Here is a 26,832-nt window from a genome sequence, read left to right as displayed (position 1 = left end):
TACATAAAAAAAAACCCCACCCAGCAACCCCTAACCAACAGTTGCTGATGAAATGCTATCTGCTGACAACTATAAATGGCAGAAAAATAACATTAAGGAGCTTAGCCAGATAACAGACACCACAGGAAAAACTGCTTTTTTTTCTCTTTTGCCACTCTACTTGTTTAAATCTGTGCACCCACATACATCATTCAGCAAATCACAGGGAACTTCTTCATGCAAAAGTGTTTGCCAAAATCCACAGATTGAAGTTCTAATTTTTTTTTCTGTGCAAAATTTTTTTCCCTTGTTCTAAGACAGTTTTAGCCTACAATGACCAGAATATTAGTAATACATATATGTCAGGTTATTTCTTGCTCCTGAAATTGCTTTATATTTAAAATACTCATTAGTCTTTGCTAAACTGAATTGAAAGCTGGGTTGATTTCAGCCACAGCTGAAAAAAAAACACTTCTCTCTCCCTTTACCAGTATGATAGCTGAACTAAAATAGAACTAAATCACACTCAATAAAGCATTATTTTTTAACATCAATCTAAATAACGCATTCAGGATTTTCCTACCTCCATGTGAAATGACCTTTTTGTAAGGTTCAATCACTTTCATATCAATTCTTTGTTCTTGTTCTCCAATAACCACTGTTCTCCATAACCTGTTGTCCTCTCGCTCTTCTTCAGCAGTGTACTCTGGAATTGATTCAGACTCCTCCTGGGAAGCATTCTTAGTAGCAGCCTGCTCTTCTGAAAAATGAAAATTTATGTATTACATTTTACTGTAAAAGCTCTAAATATTTTGTTTGATACATTTGAAACACATGACTGAAATCAACTGGACTTTTACAGCAATGATACAAATAAAAGCAGAATTTGGTTATATTACAGTCAGTAAATGAAAATTTCCAATTTTTAAAAATTTTTCATTATTATGAACATAAAAAGAACAGCAGCAATTATCATCATGCAGAATATCTCCACAAGATACTTGCATCCAGTTAGTAAAAATGATCAGCTGCTCACTAGAGGTACTGTACTGTAGGTCTTTAAAAATCTTTGTGTGGCAGGCATGAGAACTATGCTAGAAAGCAAAATAGGGAAGTAAAAGTGAACATAGCAACGCTTCTTATCTACAGAATAAATTACGACAGAGGTACAGATTCTTAACTTTTTCCCAGTTTGCCTCCAATCTCTTCACATCTGGCACGAGCAAACATGGAGAATACACGTCTTTCTCTCCTTCAGTCATAAGATAATGTTGACTCCTCACAAAATAAGCACTGTATTTGCCTTCCCCAGGACCTTTCAGTTGAGGTTAAACCCCATTTCACTCCCAGATGTGAGGTACAGAGCAGCCAGGCAATCTGGCCTACTTATACCAACACACGTGAGAGAACAGGTATATGTAGTCCACAGACACAATGATTACAATAAAAAAGCTGCATGGCTGACAAGAGACTATGAAGTCTCTTAGCGGATTCTCTCTGCTGAATAATCTTTTTTTCAGAAAAGCTGTGAAGTAATTAACAAAATCTACATTTCCATCGTACATTGATAAGATGGCTCTTAGCAACAAATTGAATTGCATTCCAGTTTTTCAAACTTAATGGCTGGTTACAGAGAAAGTGACATGAAAAGTGGAGTTATTTGATTTCCTTCTTTAGTTATTGTTACAACATACTCTTTTTAATGTGGGGAAAAAAATTTGCTTTTTGCACTATTCTTGCTGAAGCAACTTTGCCTTGTGGCTGTGTCCATATTATTAATTTATCTTCATAGTAAAGATTTTGTACATTTTATACATTACACATATTTGAAGTAAATATATAAAATCAACAGTTCTTTTTAAAGTGTAATTCTGGCTCTGCAGTCATAAGTAAGGGCATAATTTGATCATGTAAATCAATAGTGAGGTAACAGTACATAAATATATAGTGAGATATATAATGAAATACATGTGTATACATAAAAAGCTGATCAGACATCTTATTTGAAAATACCAAAGATCTACGAGAGTTCAGAAGTAACTACGAGAAGTTATTTTATTTGATAAGAAGAACACAATGTTTCATGGAAGCCCTCAAATTTTTCTATGCACTGATTTATTTTCAGATGCCTCTTTGATTAATACTGCTTCTTAAACTACTCACACAAATTGAAGTACATGATTCTTAACACACACCGGTTTATCATAAGAATGAAATAATTTATGAAATCTGGAATAAGACAGTATACTGTGTATATACGTCTACACACACAGAACCTATGGGCACATACATATACGTGTAGTGACAGTTTTTATTGCTGGCTTATTTTGATAAAACATGATGTTTTTCCTCTTCTGCTCTCTGCACCTGGCTCATCTAAGTGGAGGACTTAGATGTCCTCGTTAATTTTACCTAGTAAGTATGTCTAAAATCAAGCTGCACAACTGTCAAAATGCCACCAAACCACAGGAACCTTGCACTCTTAGGACTTAGTTGTTAGAGGAAAATGGTTCAATCTTAGTAATTGAACAAACCATCACATTTAGAAAGCAGAAAAAAAGCTGACAAATAATGCTTGCCATACAACTGGCACTAAAATCACTGGAGTTGAATTTATTTACTTGAGGGCTTAAAAGGCACAATCTGTTCCACTGTAGACAGAGATTTTTGCTCTCACACAGTGGTCACAACAGTCTGAGAATTGCAAGCACACTGCTCCTCTGTGTGTGTACGTGTTAGTTTTAACCTTTGCCACAAAATATTCTAACCATCAAGCAACTCAGCCCTATGCTCTGCATCTATCGTAAGGAAATCGGCTTTCTAACGAGAAGTGACATTAGAAATGCTCATGCATGATTGAATACACAGTAATGCCTCTTTGGCAATATCACTCAAACTGACGCAACTGCTCCTGTATGCTCCAAAGAGCATACAATTTTTAAATTATAGTGACCTCAGTACCAATAGAGAATTTAAATGCAAGGGAAAATTTAGTTTAAATGGATCCATTTTTAAAGCTTCTTTCTGTTGTAGATTGCAGAATGATCACACTCATTTTCCCCTGAAATAGCTTATGATCTTTACATTATGCCATTAGTGAGTACAGTTCGTACAGTTCTTAAGGTACTAGCAGGGAATGAGTGTGAACACTATGTCATACATCATGAGTCTAAGTGAGTAAGACGGTGTAAAACACTTCTACACCCCATGAGAGAAAATCATTAGTATTAAAGGACGACTGAACTATCGATTCCACACTTCAGGGTGCATCTATACTGTACAACTAGCCCTGCTGAGAAAGCATATTTAAATTGGTGGAACAAAGAATTCTGTTGTTCCATCACCAGATCTAGTTTTCTCATGCTACGCACACACCTTCCATGTCTCAGCTTTCTAATCATACACAGGAATAGACAAAGACTTTTCTCACTAACAAAAAACCTCTCTCATCACACTGTGATTGCCTTCTACAATAGAGAGCAACTGCTTTCTCCTTCCTGAACAACTCTTTTCAGGTAAGTCCTATGGTACTGGTCAAAGACAAAGCTTTGAATTTGAGTCTCTCTAGGTAGCTTTACTTATTTGATCAGCAGTTCTATGTTTTTCTGCACTCCGCATAAGTAGCAATGTATTACTTTACACAGGGGAAGAGAGGTTAAAAAACAGCAGACAATAAAACTATCTGGACACCTAGCATTAACTTTCAGATGTTTTAACCATATTCATAGCCTGACAGACATGAGACTGATCATGTAAGCAGGAAAGAAACAGATGAAATCTGCATGTACAATCTAGAACATTACCTTGTCCAGTGTATTCAAAAGAGTCTGCTTCATCAGGAGTGTCAAGGTCATCTACATTGATGTCAATTTCATCTGGTGTATCCAAATTATCATCAGAAAGTACAGACCCTTCACTCTGGTCCAAAGAGAGATTGATATTTGGAGCACTGAGCTTTATCCTTCTGGGATGGGAACCGTTTAGATCAAGAGAATTGGGAGGTTCTGAAGAAAGAGGAGGAAAAAAAGAACTTTATCTCCTCCATGTACAATTAATTTCCCACATACTTAAGAATAACCTTCAAACATTCTGGGATAGATCAATTTTAGTAATACCAAGCCATTTAAGACCACCTAATATAACCCAGAAATATCAACATTAATGTTTAGAGAAATAAAAAAGCACCTACAGGAATGTAGCTGGCAGTTCTTAAATAACGCAAAATCCAGATTCCCTTTTTTGCAATCATCAGATGAAAATCAAGCCTTGGACATGTTGTGACTCACAATGTTTAAGAACTTAAAGAGCAATATGCAGATCATTAGAGTTACAAAGCAAGACACTGCTGACTGCTGGAAAAAAATGTACGTGAAAATCCTCTATAAATATTTGTTTTCTTATACACTTGGTGCTATTCAAACAGTGCTGATTTTCAAGTAGCCATGTCTTCGGTCTAAGCTATAAGATATCTAATTCAATACAGTAACAGAATTAAAAATACCTCTGAGTGTCTTAATCAGTCTTAAAAAGAGTCTTCAACAAGACAAAAGCTAAGTATGGCTGGCTTTGCCACTTGCCCCTGCATCATGTGGCACATTACAAGCTATTCTATCTGAAGTATTCTAATGTTGACTTAGTATACTTAGACTGCAGTCAAATCTAGAATAAATAACAGAGGCTACTTAAACATCACAACGACTAAACAAATCATGACAACAATGCACAAGAGAAAATGGCACACTACAATTAGAATTTCTCAAGTGAAGAAAAAACCTGACAAAATAAATTGAACCTAATACTTTTTCTTGTTAACACCAAAATGATTCTTTATCAGCACAGAAACATCTTTCTCGCTGTATAATTAAACGCTAAGGGAGCAAGATATAATTAAGAACACTAGTAAGAACCTCTCTCACCAGGCCTCATCTCTGTAGAACTCGGGCTTAGTACACCCTCAGCAAAAGGGATGTCCATTCCCACATCCTCTTGTATCAACCTGAGAGGTAAAATACAAAGCACAGTCTTAGAGAGATGCACAGGCTGACATTGTTATCAGTATAGCCCATGTGTATAGCTCATACAGAACCAAGATTTTCCTCAACAATGCCAGTTCAGAAGTCTGTCCACAAATTGAAGTGAGAAACAAACACAGCTGTTGTAATTTCTGCTGTGCTATTCTCTACCCCTTATTTATGCAAGTATCTGTAGAGCCTCTGAAAAATACTGAAACATGAGCCGGCTTCAGTGTGCACTTGCAGCCCAGAAAGCCAACTGTATCCTGGGCTGCATCAAAAGGAGAGTGACCAGCAGGTCAAAGGAGGTGATCCTGCCCCTTCACTCCGCTCTCATGAGACCTCACTTGCAGTATTGTGTGCAGTTCTGGTGTCCTCAACATAAAAAAGGACATGGAAGTGTTGGAACAAGTCCAGAGCAGGGCCTCGAGGATGATCAGGGGACTGGAGCACCTCCTGTATAAAGACAAGCTGAGGAAGTTGGGGCTCTTCAGCCTGGAGAAGAGAAGGCTGCATGGAGACCTCATAGCAGCCTTCCAGTAGCTGAAAGGGGCCTAGGAGGATGCTGGGGGAGGCACTCTTCACTAGGGACTGTAGTGACAGGACAAGAGGTAATGGGTTAAATCCTAAACAGGTGAAGTTTAGACTGGATATAAGGAAGAAGTTCTTTACTGTAAGGGTCGTGAGGCACTGGAATAGGTTGCCCAGGGAGGTTGTGAATGCTCCATCCCTGGCAGTGTTCAAGGCCAGGCTGGACAGAGCCTTGGGTGAGATGGCTTAGTGTGAGGCGTCCCTGCCCATAGCAGGGCAGTTGGAACTTAATGATCTTAAGGTTCTTTTCAACCCTAACTATTCTATGATTCTACAATTACAGGTCACACATAGCCACTTTCACACAAAGAAGACATAGCACCAAATAATAACAGGCTGGCAATGTTTCTCATTTTATACAAATGAAGCTGGTCTTTCATCATCAGGCAAAACAGATGCATCACCACAAGGAGCTTCAGCAACTTTTTGCAAACTGCATGCCAAATTTAAGAGCTCCACAGCAGTATCTTCACTGCTGTACATTCAGTTACTGTACAGCAAAATGAGATCTTGAGTGTGCTTTTTCAGTCTTTTTATATCATTTGTACTTTAGTGTGATTCCGACCCAAATCAGTCATTTTCTAATACTGATACAGCTGATGTCCTGCATTGAAAGAGTACACAGACAACAAAAGTGAGAACCAAAAATTACATCATAGATTTTTCAAGACTAAAATGTTGCAAAGTATCCTATCTGGACTCCATTTTAAGGAAGATGCTAGGGGACTACATTTAACATACCTACACAAGACAAGTAAAAGGCATTAAGTATGGAAATAGTATCAAGGGTGGTTTAAAAAAAAATGAACTGAACTATTTTCATTTCTATTTTCTATTCAAGTATTTTAAAAAATGCTCGCTGGGAGGATTGTGCCTCAAGTGAAGATAGGAAACATTTTACAATTTTCAGGACACTCTCGACAGCTTCCAATCTATTTGTGCTAAACATGTATGAATCAACTCTTCATTTATTTTATCAAAATAATTATAGCAATTTTTCTATATTCCTGTTCCAAAGTATTTTTAATATTCCCCCCCCCCTTTTTTTTTCCCCTGCAAAAGCTTAAGAACAGATAATTTTTACATTTTGATTAACAGATCTGTGATGAGATCAAAGAAGGTACTTTTCCCTGCCACAGCATCAGCTATCTCTGTTCTGAATGATTTAGCTGAATGGATCTGGATGGGCTTTGGTTGTTGCTCCTGCAGTTTCTTCCTACCTTTGCTTTCCCTATGAGAGCTACCCTCATTATTTTACTGTGTTTAGACAAGACTCTTCTGGCCAATCACTGCATCAGAGTATGAGTATAATTTCTGTGATTTCTTGTTCATTTCATATAGATTACATATAAATGTGTCCATGTAGGCCTGTCTGTAAGTGAGCCAAAGTCTTCACTATGCTTAATGTTACAAAAGATCTTTATCTTGAGCCCTATACCATAAAACTCCCAATACAGACAGGCAAACTAGTGAATTTCCACTTTTCCTGTAAGGCCACAGAGAATACAGACAACACAAAGGTAGGGTCAAACATATTTGTGTTACTCAACTCAAGGCCAGGCCTTGTCTCTCAGTAAAGCACACACATATTAATCTTGCTAATTTTACTAGCTTTATCCCCACATACTGTAGAGTACATCTTTCACAAATAAAAGATTAACTTTTATTTCACAAATAAAAGATTAACTGCTTAATGATTTCTACAAAACACACCAATTCTGGAATATGTTTAATTACTGTCAAGTAAGGCTTGAAATATTGTTTCTTTTTGGATACGCAATGGAACAGTAAGAAATTTGATCAAAGTACCCTGCTCCTGAATAAAATGGATGGCACAAATTGTCTGTAATGTACTTTCCTTTTCTTCTGCTCTGTAGCTTGATCTGTGTTCAGAAGCTTTACAGAAAATTGATACAGAGAATACCATCAGAATTTACTTAGAAAATGTAAATAAGTCATGAGAGTCTGGCTTTTGTTGGTGTCTGTTCAATTCACAGTAAAACATGCATAGTAAAACATGTTATGGAGTCTGATTTATTAATCTGAATGTAACAGAGACAGATGGGAATTCTAACGAAGCACTGCAAGTAACAGCCAGATATGGTAAGAAACCATGGTGGTGGAAACAATGTGGAGAAAAAACAAATACTTCAAACCCTTTTTAAATTCAGATTAAGATTATATTTGGGGCCTTATGAATCTTTCCAAATATAAAATAATGGAAAATTCTAGGATTAAAGCAGCTCAGTACTAGTCAGATGACGATTTATGAGTACCCCAGGGGTATACGGTTTGGCTGGACATAAGAGGATTTTGATACTACCATACAAACATATGCACACTTATAAAGCATCTTATGGCCTTATCACACAAAATTCCTTACTGAACAGGCTGCAGAAATAATCCAGGAAATTATCTGAAAGGAAATACTCTTTTTTCAAGTTGTGTGAAGAGTAAGCTACTGGAAAATAGGGAATTTTCAGGTTTTCTATTAAAAAAAGACAATCTTCTCTGTAGTGAGCCTTCTAAAAAATGTTTGAGCAGAATGACGGTCATCCTCTCTGTATTATAAGAGCATGACTGTATTTTCTTATGCTCTACCCTTATGGAAACAGTGATAATTACAATATGAAAAGAGCAATTTCCAACAAGTAACTAATTCAGATTTTTGAGTGTTGCCTAGAATTTTTGCAGTGCCTGGGACCAAGTTATCCTTAGCCATGACATTTCTAGGATTGCCTCGAGCCTGCTTTTCTCCCTTTGGCTTCTTTATATTTCTTTCTTTCTTTTCGTCTTTTTAATGCATATTAAGGCATTGCTGCTTTCTCTATAATCTATTGCATTTTCATGGCATAAATTTCAAATGTTTTTCTGCTTTCAGCGGGACTACTGCAGCTGAGTTAAATCAGTTTTATATTACAGTTATGTTTACAAGAATGGTACATTTCTATGGGATTGAAAGAGAAATGTGTTTCATAACCTTTTGTTTGAATTTCTGCTGAAATACAGCTACTGCTACAGACAGTAGCTTGCTTAAGAATTACAAGTAAACAGCAGCAGAATTTGTTTGAGAAACTTTATTTTGATGGCACAGGATTTTGAATGTCAATAATCCATATTGTTCATATTGGGATCTTTGATTTGGGAAACAGGAGTCTGCCGTCCTGAAAGATCTGAAACAGGGAAGTTCAAGCCCAATTACCAAAAGCGTTGATGACACAAGAATATTGTACTTTCAATCACTAAAAGATGGTGTCTCCTTTCAGAATTTTCTTAGCTGAGATTAGGTTTTAACTTTTTAAAATTATTATTATTATTTTTATTTTGATTGTGACAGGTTCTTATTTACTGTCAAATAGCAGTCAACAGGCTTTTCTGAGAGGAGAGAGTCTGACTCTGGACTTAGTTATATTTTTCTACATTGCCTGTGCTTCACTCAAACAGATTAAAGATTCCTTGCCAGACATACATACTCCATGTTCAGTGGGAAGTTTGTATTTTTCAAAAGCCATACTTGGTATTTTTTCAGTCATAAATTTATGACTGATACAGGCACCTTTCAAACCTGGTGGGTTTAGGAAGCTGGTCACAGAGCATGGCTTCTGTGACACTGTACTTCAACACATGGCTCCAGACCTCCCCATCACTGTAAGAATGAGAAAGCTACAGATGAAGTTTGTTTTCTACAGACACAGCTCCCAGTTTTCTGATGGATTTTGAGAGCATGCTATGCTGAACAGCTCAACACCTTGCAGACTGATTTTGGCCTGTGCACAAGCTCTCAGAACTCAGAAGGATTGGACTCCATAAACTTAAATTGCACAACTAACATCTCTTTTTTTTCCACAGACTACTTCACATACTACCAAACTTCTGGCTCACACAATTCCTTGCCTTCCACAGAGGTGCAGCTGATGCCACGGGTGATGTGGCTGAAAGTATTAGAAAACACTTTCAGGGATTTTTTTCCTCTAGTGAATGCTCCTTATTGATGAAGTAAATTAAGTTACTCTAGAAAGCTCTGTTCTAATCAGCTATGATTTATTGGATTGATAAAGAAAAAAGGATCTTTCACTTGGAACAGAGGTCAAGGTCAAATAAGCTTTTTGTGTCGTAAATGACTTCTTTTATGTGGTACACAGACCAGTCATTTACGGATCAGCTGCATGAGGAATCAAGTTAGTGCGTATTTGCTTTGGTAAGTCAGATCTACATACTTGCTCAGAAGCAGCTAAAAACCCTGTTTCCCAAAGGTGGATCAGAGATACCACATTCTAATGAAATGAGGAGAGGCTATCAGCTGAAATCCTTTCCTTGCTCTTTCATGGTTCAGACTTTATTACAGCACAAAAAATTAATATTTAAATAATTCTTAGTGCCCTCTCAAATCAATATTTCTCAGAACAAAAGTTATCCTTCCTGACTTTTCTAGGTACAGCAGCATTCTGCTATTTTGGAAAGAGCAGCTCTGAATATTCATTACAGTATGTCATAATCCCTATGGGCTATGCTGCCTCACCCTTGTGTCATACATGATATATCACTGGTTTCCCAAGCTGCTATGCAACTATTACATATCAAGAAGTTAATTTATTTAGTCTAAATCAATTTATTTATTTAATTTATTTATTCTAAAACAAGTAATCTCTCCAATGGGTTGCTCTGAATAAACATGTACAACTTGTAAATGACAGCAATATTACATCCAACCGTGACCATCACCTTTCTAAAGCAAGTCCCTCCACTCCAACCCACCACAACTTGCTCAGCAGTTGAGCTTTTTAAAGGGACTCTTCATTAGAGACTGTAGTGAAAGGACAAGGGGTAACGGGTTAAAACTTAAAACAGGGGAAGTTTAGACTGGATATAAGGAGGAAACTCTTTCCTGTTAGGGTGGTGAGGCACTGGAATGGGTTGCCCAGGGAGGTTTTGAATGCTCCATCCCTGGCAGTGTTCAAGACCAGGTTGGACAAGGCCTTGGGTGATATGACTTAGTGTGAGGTGTCCCTGCCCATGGCAGGGGGGTTGGTACTAGATGATCTTAAGGTCCTTTCCAACCCTAAGTATTCTATGATTCTATATGTATTTTCCAGGCTTCTTCACTCACAAATGCTAAAGTTAAATTTGAAGTGGAGCCCACAGCTGCCAAACACTTTTCCTAGAGAAGTAAATCAGGCTTCTTCCATGCTGCTCCCTTTATACACAGTAATACCTCTATGCTTAAATTTTCACAAGATGTTGAAAGTTTTTATAAAGATTCAAATTGTGATTAGTAAAAGGAATTATACATGAATTAAATCGCCTCAGCTCATATTAATACATGCTTGTTTTGGAAACTAAATTGGAGGAGGGGAGATGTGATTCAGACTAGACATCTGGCTGTTTTCATACTCTCAAATGCCACACATTGCGCAGGTACACCCTAGTTGTGGATGAAATAGAAATCCTGCTTATAGTTCACTGTCTAACTGGTTTGCAGTGAAAAACTGAGTCATTTTAAGGAACAATGCATGAACTGTGAAATTGTAGGCACAAAAACAAGGTAAGGGAATTCAAGTTTCTGTCTGAGTTGCTTTTGTAGAACATGGGCAGCACAAAGTACTTTTCCTTTGAGCCCCTCCCATTCCCACCCTGTAACACTGCCCTTGTGCAAGCAGAGACCAGGAAAGGAGAAATGAGAACTTCAGGGATTGAACATGACAGTACAGTATTTTTCTTGGAAGGTATGAAAAAGCCCGTGGTGTTTATCCAGCAACGCCCGTCCACTGACTCAAGTTCATCTCCATCTCTTAAAATTAAGCACAGCTAAGTGTTTTGCCAGTCCAAGGCTGGAGTACACAGTAGCTTGTTTAAGCCCATCTTTGGCATTTCCACTGCCAGAGGCAACCTACTGATGGCTCTCACAGCATTTTCATTGCTCCACCTGGAAGATGTCTAACCTCTTTTGGACAAAATGAGAATGCTGTTTGTCCATACTCAGAAGTAACAACACCACAGAAGTGGAGCCTAAAGCAAATCTTCAGGCACTACACAAATGGCAATTCACACAAAGCTATATCCTTCTTGAATTTACAATTCTGTGCTACAGAAAGTTACGTAAATTTAAAGCCAAAATATCTCACCAGATAGCTGACATACAAGGGGTGCTTTGCTATCATCCACCTCTCTTGCTACTCCAACATTCACCTCACCTCATACAAAAGAATAGTGAAACACATTCTGTGGTCACAGTTAAACACCTGACGCATTATTCCATTTTTAGAACAGAAACTGTTTTGCTGTTTTGCATTTATACCCCAAATGAAACATCTTTCCCTTTCTTTCATAGGCAACATATGTGTGCTTGTAATTGATACTCCATCTCTGTTCAGAGAAAAATCTAGAGATTAGAAGTTCACAGGCTCTTGCTACAATAGCTTGTTTTAAAATAACAGCAAGCATCCACTTTCAGAAATCATTACTCTTTCTTGGAATGCTCAGAAAAGACAGAATATAGTTATTCTGTGCTTTGTTTTAAATAGAGGATGGTTCTTCTAGCTACAGACTCCATGAGCTACGTCTTAACTGAGATGTTACCCCAGAGACCTTTAATTTTAATGGACTAATTATAAATCTTAATCTAATGTGCATGTGTTTGTTTGAATTTTGATGCTTATCATCCATGTAAGATGGGTAGAAGTGTTCTATAAGCAAAGTCAGAGAACTGCTCGACATACTTCAGTACCAATTGTGTCTATACTCAGAAGCAGATGCTACATGAAATACAGTGTTGGAATATAAAGCAGAAAAGTAAAACCTGACAAAATATGGGCTTTAGTCTGAAGAAGGTTTGATGAAAATATACAGAAAGAAACAAAAAAATAAGCCAGAAACACCTGACCCAGAAAACCCAACTGGATTGCACACTAAAAGAAGAAACAAATCAGTAAATGCACTCACTAAAAACAACCCCCAAAATTACTTCCTAAAACTAGTCCTTTGCCTCAAAACTTCTAGACAATAAACAAAAAAAATTCTACAGTTGTTTATTTAGAGATAAACAAAACTACAGTGTGAATTTTTTTAGGTTCAGCACAATTAATGATCACTAAACTGTAGTGGAGTATGCAACAAATCAAAGTGACATACACTGTGCAGGATTCAGTCACTATCAGTTAAAGACTATGCTTCAACTGCATCCACATACCAAAAAAATGAGCATTTTGGAAAGCATCCACTCCAGGATATCTTGAGACTAGAAAAATTCATTACTTTTACTCACAGCTGTATGAAATAATCATACAGGATACAGGTGACTTGCAAAAATGAATTAATTTTATAACTTCCCAAGAGCTGCATTTAGCAACCGTATGTTAGTATTCTAAATTAACTGTGTTTCTATTGCTATTTATTTGGTAGCTCCTTCATCACAAATTAGTTGACAAAAAATCTACAGACTGAGCACTGGAATTTATGCATAGCATGAGATTTTTATTCCCATTCCTGGATGCAAACCAAAAAGCCAGAAAAAAATTATCTGTGGTGCTGTGTTTGAGACAAAAGCTTCATTAATCAAACATCTGTGCAAATGTTAACTAATCATTCTCGTATTGCTGCATGGCAGATAAACACATGCTGATATTCCCATTTTACAGGAAAACATGTCATTTTCTCGACAGCCAGAGAATAAACCATTGCTAAAAATTAGTAAAAGTCATAACTTCCTTGGTTTTCACACCAGATTTAAAGCCTCTTTTACTGATTATACTGTTACTTGGTGTTTTCTATGTGCTGAGTTTTCACTTAATTTTTAGCACCAAAGTTGCTAAAGTTAGGCATTTTTGTAAGTGGTAATATTCCTTCTGCAGGAAAATCCATATTCTGGCCAGAAGAATAATTTTTTGCATTTGTTTGCATTTCAGTATGTTAATGCAAAAGAGGTTAAAATTCTCACTTTGGGACACTGAACGAATTTTTCAACCGCTCCTTATGGAAATGTTTTCTAGTCTCCAATCAAATTCAGTGTTTAGTATCTGCTTATCTACTCATCTTTTTCCTTGTTCCTCTTCTAAAATCCATACTCAATTACCCCCAGGTAGCCACTCACAGTAGTAGACTCTGCTCTTAGCAGTTTAAGACTGTTAAAAAACAACATCTGCTATTCCTAAGCACCTGTTGCTGCTTTCACAGCTGCTAGGCAGCCACAGGGTGGCTGTCCTGACTCCTTGCCAGCTCCCTTCCTGTGTCACACAGCACAAGAGAAGCAGACAAAACCAGAGAGGGATGCAGAGAGCCACTAAGGGACAAATCCAAGTAAATAGATGAGTGATACTGGACTTCACTAGGCTATTTCAGCAACCTTATGCGTATGCCCACGGATGAGAAAGGCTTATGTAAGGAACTTGGGGCTCCATGCTTCTATTTTCTGTTACTTTCAGACACATGAAGTAAAAAGACATCTCAATACAGAATGAGGGAACTGGATTTAAGTCCCAAACCTAGATGTCTTGTTGAAATGGGGTCTCAAGCATGCAAGCCAGGCTGATGCTGCCTGCAGCAGATCCCTGAATACCCAGACGTTTCTTCCTAGGGGTTATCACCAGCAGGTCATAGGATGCTACAGGAAAGATGGTGCAATCCAGTAAACAACTACTTAATACCTTATCTTGTCCTTTCTGCATCCCCAAGCATTAATAACTGTGCAGTATTCAAACATTGTTCTTGAGATACAACAGTTAGTCCTTTCTAGTACTTTTCAGAGATGCTTATCACTTCAGCAGTTCCAAACACTATCTAACATACCTTGGACAACAGCTTTATAAATTAAAGATAAGGAATTACTCACTCTTACAGAAGAGAAATAGAGAAATTAAGTTTTAGAGTATTCATGAGTTGTGAGTTCCTGATATGTGATGCTTAATAACCTTAGGATTTTTTTCTGAATATGTAACAATCTAGAACATCTTCTATGTCACTCCTGATCATCATGACTAGCTGCCACTGAAAAAGACTAGCATAGTCAGACCCCATAATGCTTCACTTTGGCATCCAGAAAAAGAAGAAATCAAACGTAGGTCAGAAGAGAAAGACATGTATGATTCAAACAGCTGTTGACTCCTGCTGACCTGCTCCATACCTCATAACAGCTTCATGGCATGGACACAGACAGCAGACAATTCTTTAGGGCAGTGTTACCCTCCTGTATCCATGAAATGGCACTGTCTCCAATCATGCCTCTTACAGTGAAGTGTAGAACCTGCTAGATATTTCCTAGTATCAGCATTTTAATAATATTCTCTTAACTCAACATTTTGCGTACAAAAGCAGGCAAAGAGTTAACAAATTCTAAGGTAGACATAGCATGCGACTTGACATGCATTGCTCTTTTGGCACCGCATTCACATATCACCACATGGTCTTGATCTCAGAGCAGAGGCTTTCCTCTGTTATGTGCCCAGCTCAACACTCCTTAATCTTTACTGAGCCAGTGGAAAAGTACCAGAATTAACAACATAAAGTTGGGAAGCCTGTGTGACAGGTGCTCCTCCATAAATGTTGGTCTGGCAGAGAACTATGCAGATTCAGAGCAGTATTATCATTTAGAAGGCCTGTTTAAACTTACCTGATCTCTCTGCTCTTAATAAATGTTAATATTCTACAAATAACATCTAGATTATCTGTTAATCTGTTCAATCACTGCTGAACAAATACTACAAGCACATTGTAATAAGGTAATGCCAGCAGAGAAAGTGAGAGTTAATCTCATGTAAAAAAGATCCTTAAATATAACCTGAAAATACTTTTTGTTTGAAAATAGCATTTTAAAATATTTATTAAAAAGCTAGGCTTAATCACAGACCTCGAACCTGATTCTCACCTTCTACTTTCATTGAACAATTAATTATTCCTTCAGAAAACTCAGTTTTGGTTTTCCTCAGTTTAAAACCAAGTGTCCTTCCAGCATGTGCAGCTCACAGTAACCATTTTCCTGCCATATTGTGTTGTCAAGACCATTCATCAAAATACCTGGGGCTCCAAAAGATGCAACTGGCACATGATCAGCACTTGAAAAAGCAGCATGCACTTGATACCAAATGCAGCCATCTGCACTTTCAGGAAGTACGCTAAGGCTTTGAGAGTTAACAGGTGGAAGTTGCAGGATTGGAAACAGAAAAGGAAGTTTCACATTTTACACCCTACTGAGATTCTCCAGTGGAGTTGTGAGAACTCCTCTCCAACTATTACTACAATCTACACTTTATCAAGCACATTTGCTTCTAAATGAAGACATGCTAAAATGCCTCAGACTGCTCTTAACCATTAGTAATAACCACTATTCTGCAACTATGCTAGCTTCTGAACCTCAGTGGCCATTTCCTTGGCTTTTCCGTAATACTGTCAAGTTTTTGCATTGATAATGCATTTGTTTCTCTGCATGTATGAATTCCAGCATGTACAACAATGATTACCATACTATTTTAGCCAGAATGGAGTATTTTAACAAAACATCTTACATCAGGTGAATTCTGTCTTGCTTGGATGGTAAAATGTATTTAGGGATGATTTTCAGAACTGCAAATCGTTACAACTCTTTTAATGTCAAGATGTTAAAAGCACTTTACACTTTATTGATCCGTTCATTAAATAATAATGTTCACGAACATTATTATTTTTCTAGCTCTACTTTGATTTCAAGTTCAGCCTTTGCACAATTTATAATATGCTCATAGACAAGAAAAGATAAATGGTGAATTTTTGTTTTATATTATACAACTTACATCTTTTCCTCCCCTTTTTCTCTGGTCTTATTTATGACTGCATTCCTTACCCTTCTCAAACAAATTTTATTTCTTCAGCACTTTAAATCTTGAGAATTCATTCATTTTCTCTTCTCACTTCTGTCAGTGTACTGCCAAATTTCCAGCTTTCCATGTTTTCCATATTAATATAACAATGATTTCACAATTTATGTGTTGATGTTCAATGTTACTATAATATAGACTGCAGCAAACCTACAAATAACTAACAACTACATTTTTCCTATCCTGGCTATGACACCTTATGGGTGCAAATTACTAACTGATAAATTCCCATCCATACTGGGTGATTTACAACTTGGGAAAAAAACAGGAAAAGCCCAGCTATGAGCCAGAGGACACACTTAATCAAGGCACATAAGCTCTACCAAAGCACTAAAACTGCTACCAAAGAAGACAGTCCTGCAACCTGCTTACACTGGCAAGAGGTGCCCAGAGCAGTAAAGGTTGTCAGACTCTGCAGGAAGCAGGTCTGAAAAGGCAAGTGCTAAGGGAAACACAGAAAGTCATCAGTTAGCTTCAGAGACAGAACTCTGTAACCGCCACAGAAGCAGCAGAAAAGTAAAACCCAATCAAAGTGTGGGAGAGAAGATAATGCCAGACATAGCAAAAATACTTTCTATGAAAGAGCCAGAGTGACAGAAAATGCCAGCCTCAAGAAGTAATGTTCAGGAACCATATGAAAAAATGGGGCTCCTTATTCCCTATGTCACTCTTCATACATTACACCTTGGGAAATATAATGGTCTACTGCTTTGGATAAGCAGGTAAAGGTGTATCCTGAAGCTGTTCATCACTCTTCAGAGTTTGATCATAGTGTTTTCTGATAAGGAGAGTGATGCTGTTCTTGTAGAACACAGCTTTCATCCACTAACCTGAAATAAAAATCTGATCTGCTGCTATTTTCATAGTTACAGTGGCTCTAGAGAAGACTGCAATCTATATGACATGTTCAGAACTAATTGGTAATACCTGAATAAATAAATTAATAAAATCCCACAACAGCTAAGCCATTTCTTTTACTGTCCAAAAAATAAACAAGTACATAAACTATCTGTCAAGCAGCTGGATTGTCACTCGCATCCTCCCCTCTGTATCGGTCTCATCTGTTGTTGCAGTATCACTGTGTTTTTCTGGATATTTGCAGAGGGTCTAATAGGAAGTACCTCCAGTGCTGAAGACACTGCAGTGGTAAAAACAGCTTTATCAGTATTCACAGTTGCTGACAAAATCATATCCTCCCCTATATATACCTTCTTGGTAAGTCTGAGAGCTGCTTTCATCTGAACAAAGTCTGCGGCTTGAAGTGATTTTTTTTTTTCCTCTACAGATATATTACAAGCTGTTAAATAACATTTGCTCTCTTGTTAATGCTGAATACTACGGAGATGCCACAAAACCACAACAGACTGCTCTTAGCAGGACCTAATTTTTTAAAGTAGTGAACTTATGCAAAAGCTATACTTGCATCTAGCTACCAGAATTTTTACAATAATGTCCAGATTTATGTAGGGCCAAATAACAGCCAGACTCATCAAAGACAGGAATAAAAAGGCTATTTTATACCTTAGTCCTCCCTTGCCCAAGACTGAAGCAGTGAAAGACATAGGTGACCGCAGTGGGACACAACACCCCTGGAAAAACTATTCTTTCAGGGTAAGGATTAGTATGTGTCTTTCCCTCCTCCTCCCCCAATTGTCTTAATGCCTCATGAGCTGTGCACATCCTCCCTTTCTCAACACAGCTCTGCTTCCCAAGACTATTAATAAACAGCAGTCCAGAAATTACATCTCTGCCTGCCCCCCACTTAGAATGATTCTGGCTAAATACACCTACGAAGCCTGCATATATTCTCTTTCAGTGTTGCTCTAAGTAGCTAGTTTTCAGACATCCTATGCATTTTCAGTACCTCCTGTACATCACTATTATTTGTTTGCTTATCACACTTAAAATTGCAGAATATTTTTACACCTTCTTCACAGACAGAAAAGAATAATGGAGCTGAATCAAGCTCCTATAATTAAACTGAAACAAAAATACTGCCTGCAGAAATCAACTTTTGCAGTAATTTGTCAGTCCTCTTAGCACTGAGATTATTGCTGCATCCTTGATCAGTTAATCTTCAAAGATTATATATTCTGTTTACTGCAACATTTTAAGAGGACATTGCAAAAAAAAAATATTAAAAAGCATATGCTTCAGTTGATAGCAAACCCCCTTGAAAACAGCACCACTGTCAGGTAGTCTACTATGAGATCTATTACAAACAATCTCTATGCCAGTAATCAAGCAGTTTTAAAAACAAGTTATTCACTGACAATGCCCAACGTTACTCTTTTTTTTTCCCCTGCCATATCCTCAGAACTAGGCAAAAAAAGCTGAAAATAACATAACATGCTACGTGACTGTGCAGTGAAGTTTTGTTTCCTAATTACAAATGCCATGCCTGCACTCAGACAAAAGACATTCTACTGAACTGATGTGTAAGCTCTCGTAAAGAGCTGCAACAGAATTAAAACACAGCTTCCCTGTTTTCAGTAATGATGTCCTGGGTGCTTTGCATCAGGCTGGCTAACATTTCCCCTTTTTTACCTAAAGTAACTGTGACAATAGAGTCCTTAATCTGAAAACCTGCATATCAGCCTATGAGAGTAAAGAAATGCTTACCTTCTAAAGACCTGAAGATGCCTTTCTACTGGGAAAATACTAAAGATGCTTTACTGCTGCACTTCAGCATTCCTGTTTCTGCCGCAGCTCACTAGGAATACAGATACTCCACCATTTTCTTGTCACGTGGCTAGTGGTACTGCTAAATCAGGGTGATCACCTGCCTCCAGATAGCTGCTGTGTGAACCAGCAGCTACCCGGCTCTGGTTAAAGGAGAGCTTAAATGGATGCAGAACTGTGCTCTGGCCATGAAAATTACATTGTTTTACATTCTCTGTGGAGCTTTGTCACAGCATCGCCAAACTTTGATACGGCAAGTCAGCTGCCAATACTGAAATGTTCCCTGCTGTTTCATTTCAGAGCCTGAGGAAAGCTTGTGATGAGAATGCATGACAAAAGTTCTTACGGATTCAACCCGTCTCAGCCCCTTTCATTTGTCAGTACAGCTCCATGCACGCCTAGAGCATAGCATAAATAAAAATTCAGTGGTTCCCACCCTATTCTTCACGTTATTAATACTCTCACAGGGAAAGTTATCATCATCTATTGCAGACTTCCTGAGAAATCAGTCCGCAGGTGCTATTTTATAAAAAACAGAGCAACACCAAGTCTTTAAAAAGACCTGAAAATCATCACCAACATGAAAATACATTTCTAAAGATGACGCTGCTGCAGACATTATCATTGATGCTTCTGTCACTATCATAAAATTTCTGACAGCTATCTACATAAAATTTCCAATGATAGGGATATTTTAAGCACCATTTTCACTGGACAATCTTTAATCCATTTGAAATCAAAAGTTCAGACACCCAGAAGCTGTATTGAGGAAAAAGAGATGTAAACGATTTATGTACAATAAAAGTCATTAGTACCATGATAATGATCAAGCTGTGAAATTAGTACCATGGCAGACATCACGGATCATGGCCTTGATCCTCCATGCTCAAAATGACACAAAACATCTTTGAGATTTTAGGGGAATCTGCTGGGACCCATTAAACTCACTGGGGCTGGCTGTTATCAGAGTCAGGTCCTGTGTCAATGGGGGTAAGATTCAAAACTCAATAATGCTTTATGCTGAAATCTCATGTCATTGATCACATTGACTGGAATAAATTATACAATGAATTAGCTCATAAAACTGTTTTGAAGTGTTTTGAAGAGTTTTTCATGTACTAAACGGTACTAACACAGACCAGGTCTTCTAGCTTTAAAAAGTAGATCTATGGGCCCAGTCTCACAATTTAAGTAAAATTTCAATAATAAGTAGGTTGGGTTTTTTTTCCTTTTAAAATTGCTTTTCAGTCACTTAAGTGTTATTCTCTTCCTGTTAAAAGGCTTTTATAAAGTACTTGGTATTTGGCATTTAAATATTAATGTTATTTTTACAAAAATGGGATCATCACCATATTGGCTGCTGCTATTGTTTAACAGCTGGCTCTGCAGTGGAAAACAGGTTATTTAGTTTTAATTAATATTCAACCTCCAGATGGTGATGGAAAATACTGTACCACCCCAAAACTGATAAAAAAGATGGTTGCCATGACTTCACAGCCAAATCAAGTAGAAGGCAAAAAATGGTGTTACTAAAGTTCATGCATGAAATGTGTATGTTGTTACTTCCATGAATAAAAATGGTTAGGAGTGAGATCCACTGACATTACATCATTACAAAATTTAAAAAAATAAAAAAGTTCTAATGAATTTACAGGTATACTGTTGAAAAACTCCCTGCTCTGAATCTGTCTGAGAGATTCCTCTGTTTTCACAAAAGCAATATTTTTGTAAAGGCTCATATATAACATAGAGCTTTTTAATACATTATGTATATTACTATAATGATAATAATATGATCTGTAATAATGTAAAATACATTAATCATATAGTTTCCCATCCTATACTTGGATGAACACAGAAATCTCAAGTTCTGAGCCAGCAATTTAAAGAGTTCTTGCTCATACCAAGCTAAACTTTTTGTTTCTATTTACTTTTTAGCTTTAATTTCAAAGCCTTAACTTTCACTTCATGGACTTTCCTACAAGCAATCTTCTCTGTTGTTGCTCTTTTCCTCACATGCTTGTTTTTAACTTTTAAAGCATGCTCCTTGTTTCATCACTTGTCATGCTTTGTGCTGCCAAGTGGAAGACCTGAGTTCAATTTTCATTTCAAGTCCATAATCTTCTATTTCAGCAGGAGCTAAAAGCACTACTGAAGCAGCATGCCTTCATGGAGCATGGTCTCCAGAGTGCCTGGAATTGCTTTCCAGCAAGTCTGGCCAATTAATAAACAATCTTAACAGGAGTGCAAGAGGACAGCCCCACACATTAGCAAGGAAAAAGGGAAACAGAAGCAGCCAAAGGGAAGTAAAGGTTACTTTGCAGAATGTGGCCTCTTAAACTTGTAACAGATTTTCAATCCTTTAGGCTTCCTATATATAGCAGTCTGCTTTGCCTGTTAAAGCAAAAAGCAAACCTGGGCTCCCTAATTCATTGCCTTATTCTAGCTTCAGGGTGATAGAACAGACATTTTGGAAAAATACTGGGTGAAACACTTGGTCCACTGGAGTCAATAATAATTTTTTCCCTGGTTCCAGTGTTTCAATTCAGTATTGGACACTGATACTTGACTTGAATCTTTAATGACTTTGCAATATATGATGTGTATTTGGCTAAATCCCAGGGATAGCAAAGTAGTCTCTTAATTCTTATTAATCTTGAAATAGTCACATATTTTTAGTTATCTTTATTCACTGTCAACCAGGCAATGTGATGAAAACAGGCTTCTCTATTAAAAATTTACTGGAGTTCTAAGAGTGCTGGGCAACTTTAATAGCCAGCAGTACAACAATAATCATAGAGAGAGACTCTGACAGAAGCAGTGGAAGAACTATCTTTTCCAAAAAGTCACTATACAAGTGAGCAGGAAAGACTGCTATCTCCTTCTTTGAGAACATGCTATCAGAAATGGAAGTGAAGCTTTCTTTGTGGAAGCCTTATTCTAGTAGGTTGAATAAATAAAGGCAGCTGTTCAAAGGAAATTGTCTTCCATTCAGTTTTGCCACTGATTTTCCAGGCTCTCCCCCAAACCTTCCAAACATCAGTGTCCTTATCTACACTCCTTTCACTATTTCTTATTGTCTGGTCAACATGTAACTTCATAGTATTTCCCTCATGTAACCTCATAGTATTTCCCTCATTTCCCTCATTCAGCTGTAAGAGTTAGTCTTCTTCCTAGTAGCTGGTGCAGTGCTGTGTTTTATCTTTAGTCTGAGAACAATGCTGATAACACACTGATGTTTTAGTTGTTGCCAAGTAGCACTTACCCTGATCAAGACTTCTCTTGTTGTTTCCTATTATCATCATTGTTATTGTTAGTGTTTTCTCTATTTTCAGTATATTGTACTTTATTTTAGTTATTAAACTGTTCTTATCTCAACCCGCAGGTTTTAGATTCTTTCAATTCTCTTCCCCGTCCCAGGATCAGGGAGGAGGGATGACCAAGTGGCTGCATGGTACTGAGTTATCAGCTGGGTTTAAACCACACCTCAGCTTTTTCTAACTCTGCCTACTAAAGAAATGATAATCCATCCCTACAGCAAAGGTTACAGCAAGAATGATCTGGTATAGGAACTATTAACACACCCTGGGGAGTGTGCTTGTAGGTAAAAGCTAGCATAGTCATCTGAAGTGTTCTTCCTCTGCCTCCTGATGACTGTGCACCACTGAGCTCCATAAAACTCTGTAAGACAGGACAGCTTCTATCAGGAAGAAAACAGCCTTCAGTCTTCATAAATTTTACTGCTGGACATCTCCAGTCACAGCAGCAGCAGCAAAGTATGTTATCCTGCCTACCCAACATTCATAAAGTGCTCCATGAATTTTTCCTTTTTAAATGTCATCACCTTCCACTCTTCACATATGGAAAGCTGTATAAAAACCTGTTTTCTTTCTGGAAAGACTGACAATAATGTGCTGTCAAATCTCTTTGTTCTTCTTTATGAGGCCAAAGAAACCTCTAGGGTTTATTACTTCTGTTGTTTGCATATTACTTAGACAGGTTTGTATCTTTTCTCCAGTGTTTTAATAGTAGCAAGCATGCTCATACTTCTTTTTCTGCTGCTGCTATTTGTTGCAGAAGGAATACAGAACAGTGGAGAACTTTACCAGTAACAGACTTTCTTAAAACCGACCTGAACAGCCTTGGAGAGCTGTTACGTCTGACATTGGGATGAAGAGGCCAGTGATCAGCAGATACAAAGATTTTAATTCACTTCTTCATTCTAATTTTTTTTATGCTTTGTATTTTGTAACTTTATTTCCCTCTTCTACAAACCAGTCTATTTCTTAGATAAAGTGACAGCCACTTACTGGATAAGGGCAGAAAAGAATGCAAACTGCATCCTTTACTGACCATTATGAAACTACCAAAGGAGCCTACTTCCATACAGCATGCAAGCATGAACTTAATTTTTTTTTTTTGAAACAAGGGACATGTGAATAAATTGTAGATTCAGAAGGCGGTTAGAAGGCAGTTACTGAGTAAATGACTCCATAAACTTTGGACTACCAATTCAACTGTCCATTGATGGGGTGTCCCCATCATCCGAATACAATTATGAATTTCTTTATTCTTCAGAGATGACAGAATAACAGAATCATAGAATGGTTTGAGTTGTAAGGGACCTCAGTGATCACCTAGTTCCAATCCTCTGCCATCTTGGTCTGGGACACCTAGGGACACCTTCTAATAGACCAGGTTGCTCAAAGCTTTGTCCAGCCTGTCCTTGAATACCTCCAGAGATGGGGCAGCCACAGCTTCTCTAGGCAACTTGTACCAGTTTCTCATTGCCCTCCCTGCAAAGAACTGATTCCTAATATCTAATCTAAATCTACCCTCTCAGTTTAAAGCCATTCCCCCTTGTCCTATCCCTACATATTCTTGTGAAAAGTCCCTCTTCAGATTTCTTGTAGGCCCCCTTTAGGTAACAGAAGGCTCCTAGAAGGTCTCCTGGAGCCTTCTCTTCTCCAGGCTGAACAAGCCCAACTCTCTCAGCCTGTCTTCACAGGAGAGGTGCTCCAGACCTCTGATCATCTTCATGGCCTTCCTCTGGACTTGTCGAGCAGGTCCGCATCCTTCTTACACTGGGGGCTCCAGAACTGGACACAGTACTGCAGATGGGGTTTCACCAGAGTGGAGTAGAGGGGCAGGATTACCTCCCTCAGCCTGCTGGTCATGCTCCTTTTCATGCAGCCCTGAGTCAAAATTATGGCCCTTCAGAAATACAGGAATTCTGGCAGAAGGACACTTCTGAGAGCTGAGTATCAGTTACTTAGACCACGGTTCAGATTTCCCAAAGACTACTTCAAAGATATAAACCTCTGGTGGACTCAGAGCCTGGTGACTAGCACCATTAAGCAATGCAGAAACTCTATGGCAACTAGAGAAAAGCCTTAATTTCTTCTCTTATATGATGACACCAATGTTTATGTGCTCACCTCCCACAGGTTGACAGTTCTGCTGTATTATGTTGTTTTAAACTTTGTTGGCCAAGAAAGTGAATTAATTTCAGATTTAAAAGCTGCACACTGAAGAATATCTTAAGAAGGAACTTGTGTTTTTAAAACTGTCAATGAAGTGCATTAGAAAGCATTTCTAATTACATACTTCTACATAACAGTTGCTGTTTCTTCAGCTGTTTATATAAGAGGTTTAATGAAATTGACATATAATCTAGAAATAATTATTCCTGTGTTTTATTCTTTCTACCATAATACCTTTTTTTTGTGCATTTGCTTTGACATCAAAGAGATCAAAGCTTTTGTGATCATGCTGTGGGCATGCAGAGGGACATCTGCATGTGTCTCTGGTATCCCCTGAAAAGTCTGAAGCCACTAACTGACCAAAGACATAAGCTTTAAAACAGTTCAATAAACCAAGAAGTTTATTGAATGTCAGACACCAAGCACAGGTGAAACTGAGGAGAAAACAGCACTTTAAGTGCAATCTCTATTAGACAGGAAATTCTCATGCAAGAGCAATATTTTTAGTAACATTAATGCTGAAAAAAACTTGGGTTATATTTCACACCTTATCAAGAAAAAAGTCTAACAATGAAACATGAACCCATTGCAAAGTAGATTTTACTGGTTCCATGCTTCCATAAATAACTGTTAATGCAGATGCTGAATAAATTCTTTGGTTTTCTTTACTTCCCTGGGCTTCAGCATTACTAGGGTTAAGGACAGAAATAGCCACTGCTATCCACTGAAAAGGCAAAGTAGACAACTTCTGAGTTGGATAATAAAAAAGCCTATAGTGGAAGCTACTGTCATCACCTATACCAAGAGCTACTGTATCCTTTCCTTGCAGGATGAACCACATTCCGTCATGCATTTAAGTTTTCTCTGAAAACACTCTTAGAATCATAGAATAGTTAGAGTTGGAAAGGACCTTAAGATCATCAAGTTCCAACCCCCCTACCATGGGAAGGGACACCTCACACTAAACCATCTCACCCAAGGCTTCGTCCAACGTGGTCTTGAACACTGCCAGGGATGGAGCATTCACAACCTCCCTGGGCAACCCATTCCAGTGCCTCACCACCCTAACAAAAAAGAATTTCTTCCTTGTATCCAATCTAAACTTCCCCTGTTTTAAGTTTTAACCCGTCCCCCTTGTCCTATCACTACAGTCTCTAATGAAGAGTCCCTCTCCAGCATCTCTACAGGCCCCCTTCAGATACTGGAAGGCTGCTATGAGGTCTCCACGCAGCCTTCTCTTCTCCAGGCTGAACAGCCCCAAATATGGTCCAGTTTTGGACCTTATTGTGGGAATCAGTCTGAGAGAACATATTAATCTCTAAGAATAACAAATGTACTACATTTGAAACACCAACAGGATCTACTACTGTGTACAAGATTCAAGTTTTTCCTTTGGACAATGTCCTGGGTAACACAGAAATTCCTGAAGAACAGCAGAGTTCTCATAGTTGATCTAACAATTTGTATTAATAAAATGCTAAAACCTCCTATAAATCCATGACCAAAGGAATGATTTTTCTAGTGCCTGTGTAAATTCAAAAATCAGCTTATTTTCTTGGGATATCTAACAAGGAATCTTGCTTCTTCAAAGCTATCCCAACTCCATTGTGCTGATTATAAAATTAAATAATTTTAAATCAGATACTTAGAGTAATTTTCTTTTCATGGGTAAGAAGATCATCATGGGCACGTAGGCATGGCAAGTCAAACCCTAGGATGCTGCCCGCATGTAATTAATCAGTGTGACTTAAGCAGGGTCAGCATCTGGCTGCTTTTAATTTAAATGCTTTATGGGAGACAGAGGAGTTGAAAGCTGATTTGTTTATGTCAGATTTGCAAGCCTGCAACTACCTAGCACCTCTAAACAGCCCTTCCACTTTCCCATTCCATTCACCATTTATTATGACAAGAGGTGATAGTTTTTTTGATTAAAGTTTTTTTCACTAGAAATGACTGGTTTGTGAAAAAGAAAAAAATATTTGAAATTAGTTGGGTTTGAACTCTCAGTGATATGCTGCAGAAAGAATGGTGGAAAATGACTTCCAGGTTGTCAGCTAGTGCTAACAAGCAAACCACCTCAAAGTCAAAGGATGCCTAGTGTTCCTAGATTTGCAGATCCCAAGCCATACTTCCACACAATGATGTGGACACAAAACAACTGCTTGGGTATTTTACTTATTTTGCTTTTTCTAGATTTCTCTTTTGTGGAGAATTTCAAAATTTCTACTTTTCCTTGTGGAATGG

At 37.8% G+C, this 26,832-nt stretch overlaps 1 protein-coding gene across 8 annotated transcripts in view; it reads right to left on the bottom strand.

The window, feature by feature from the left end:
* The window catches only part of PRUNE2 (prune homolog 2 with BCH domain), a 144,285-nt gene that overhangs the window by 31,968 nt on the left and 85,485 nt on the right, over positions 1-26,832 (bottom strand). For 7 of the 8 annotated variants that reach the window (XM_061470753.1, XM_061470757.1, XM_061470752.1 and 4 more), the window contains exons 10-12: positions 4,896-4,975; positions 3,783-3,983; positions 563-739 (exon numbers count right to left, since the gene is read on the bottom strand). In XM_061470753.1, the coding sequence (XP_061326737.1) occupies positions 563-739; positions 3,783-3,983; positions 4,896-4,975 (458 nt within the window). Of the gene's footprint in view, positions 1-562; positions 740-3,782; positions 3,984-4,895; positions 4,976-19,045; positions 19,415-26,832 lie in introns of those variants that run through there. The other variant, XM_061470759.1, reaches the window with a different exon arrangement.

The sequence above is a fragment of the Pezoporus flaviventris genome, unplaced genomic scaffold (genome assembly GCF_033815535.1).
Source record: "Pezoporus flaviventris isolate CSIRO_AGI_PZ_B2104156 unplaced genomic scaffold, CSIRO_AGI_Pfla_v1 ptg000064l, whole genome shotgun sequence".
NCBI classification, from domain to species: domain Eukaryota; kingdom Metazoa; phylum Chordata; class Aves; order Psittaciformes; family Psittacidae; genus Pezoporus; species Pezoporus flaviventris.
This window is presented reverse-complemented; position numbering and strand designations above follow the sequence as displayed.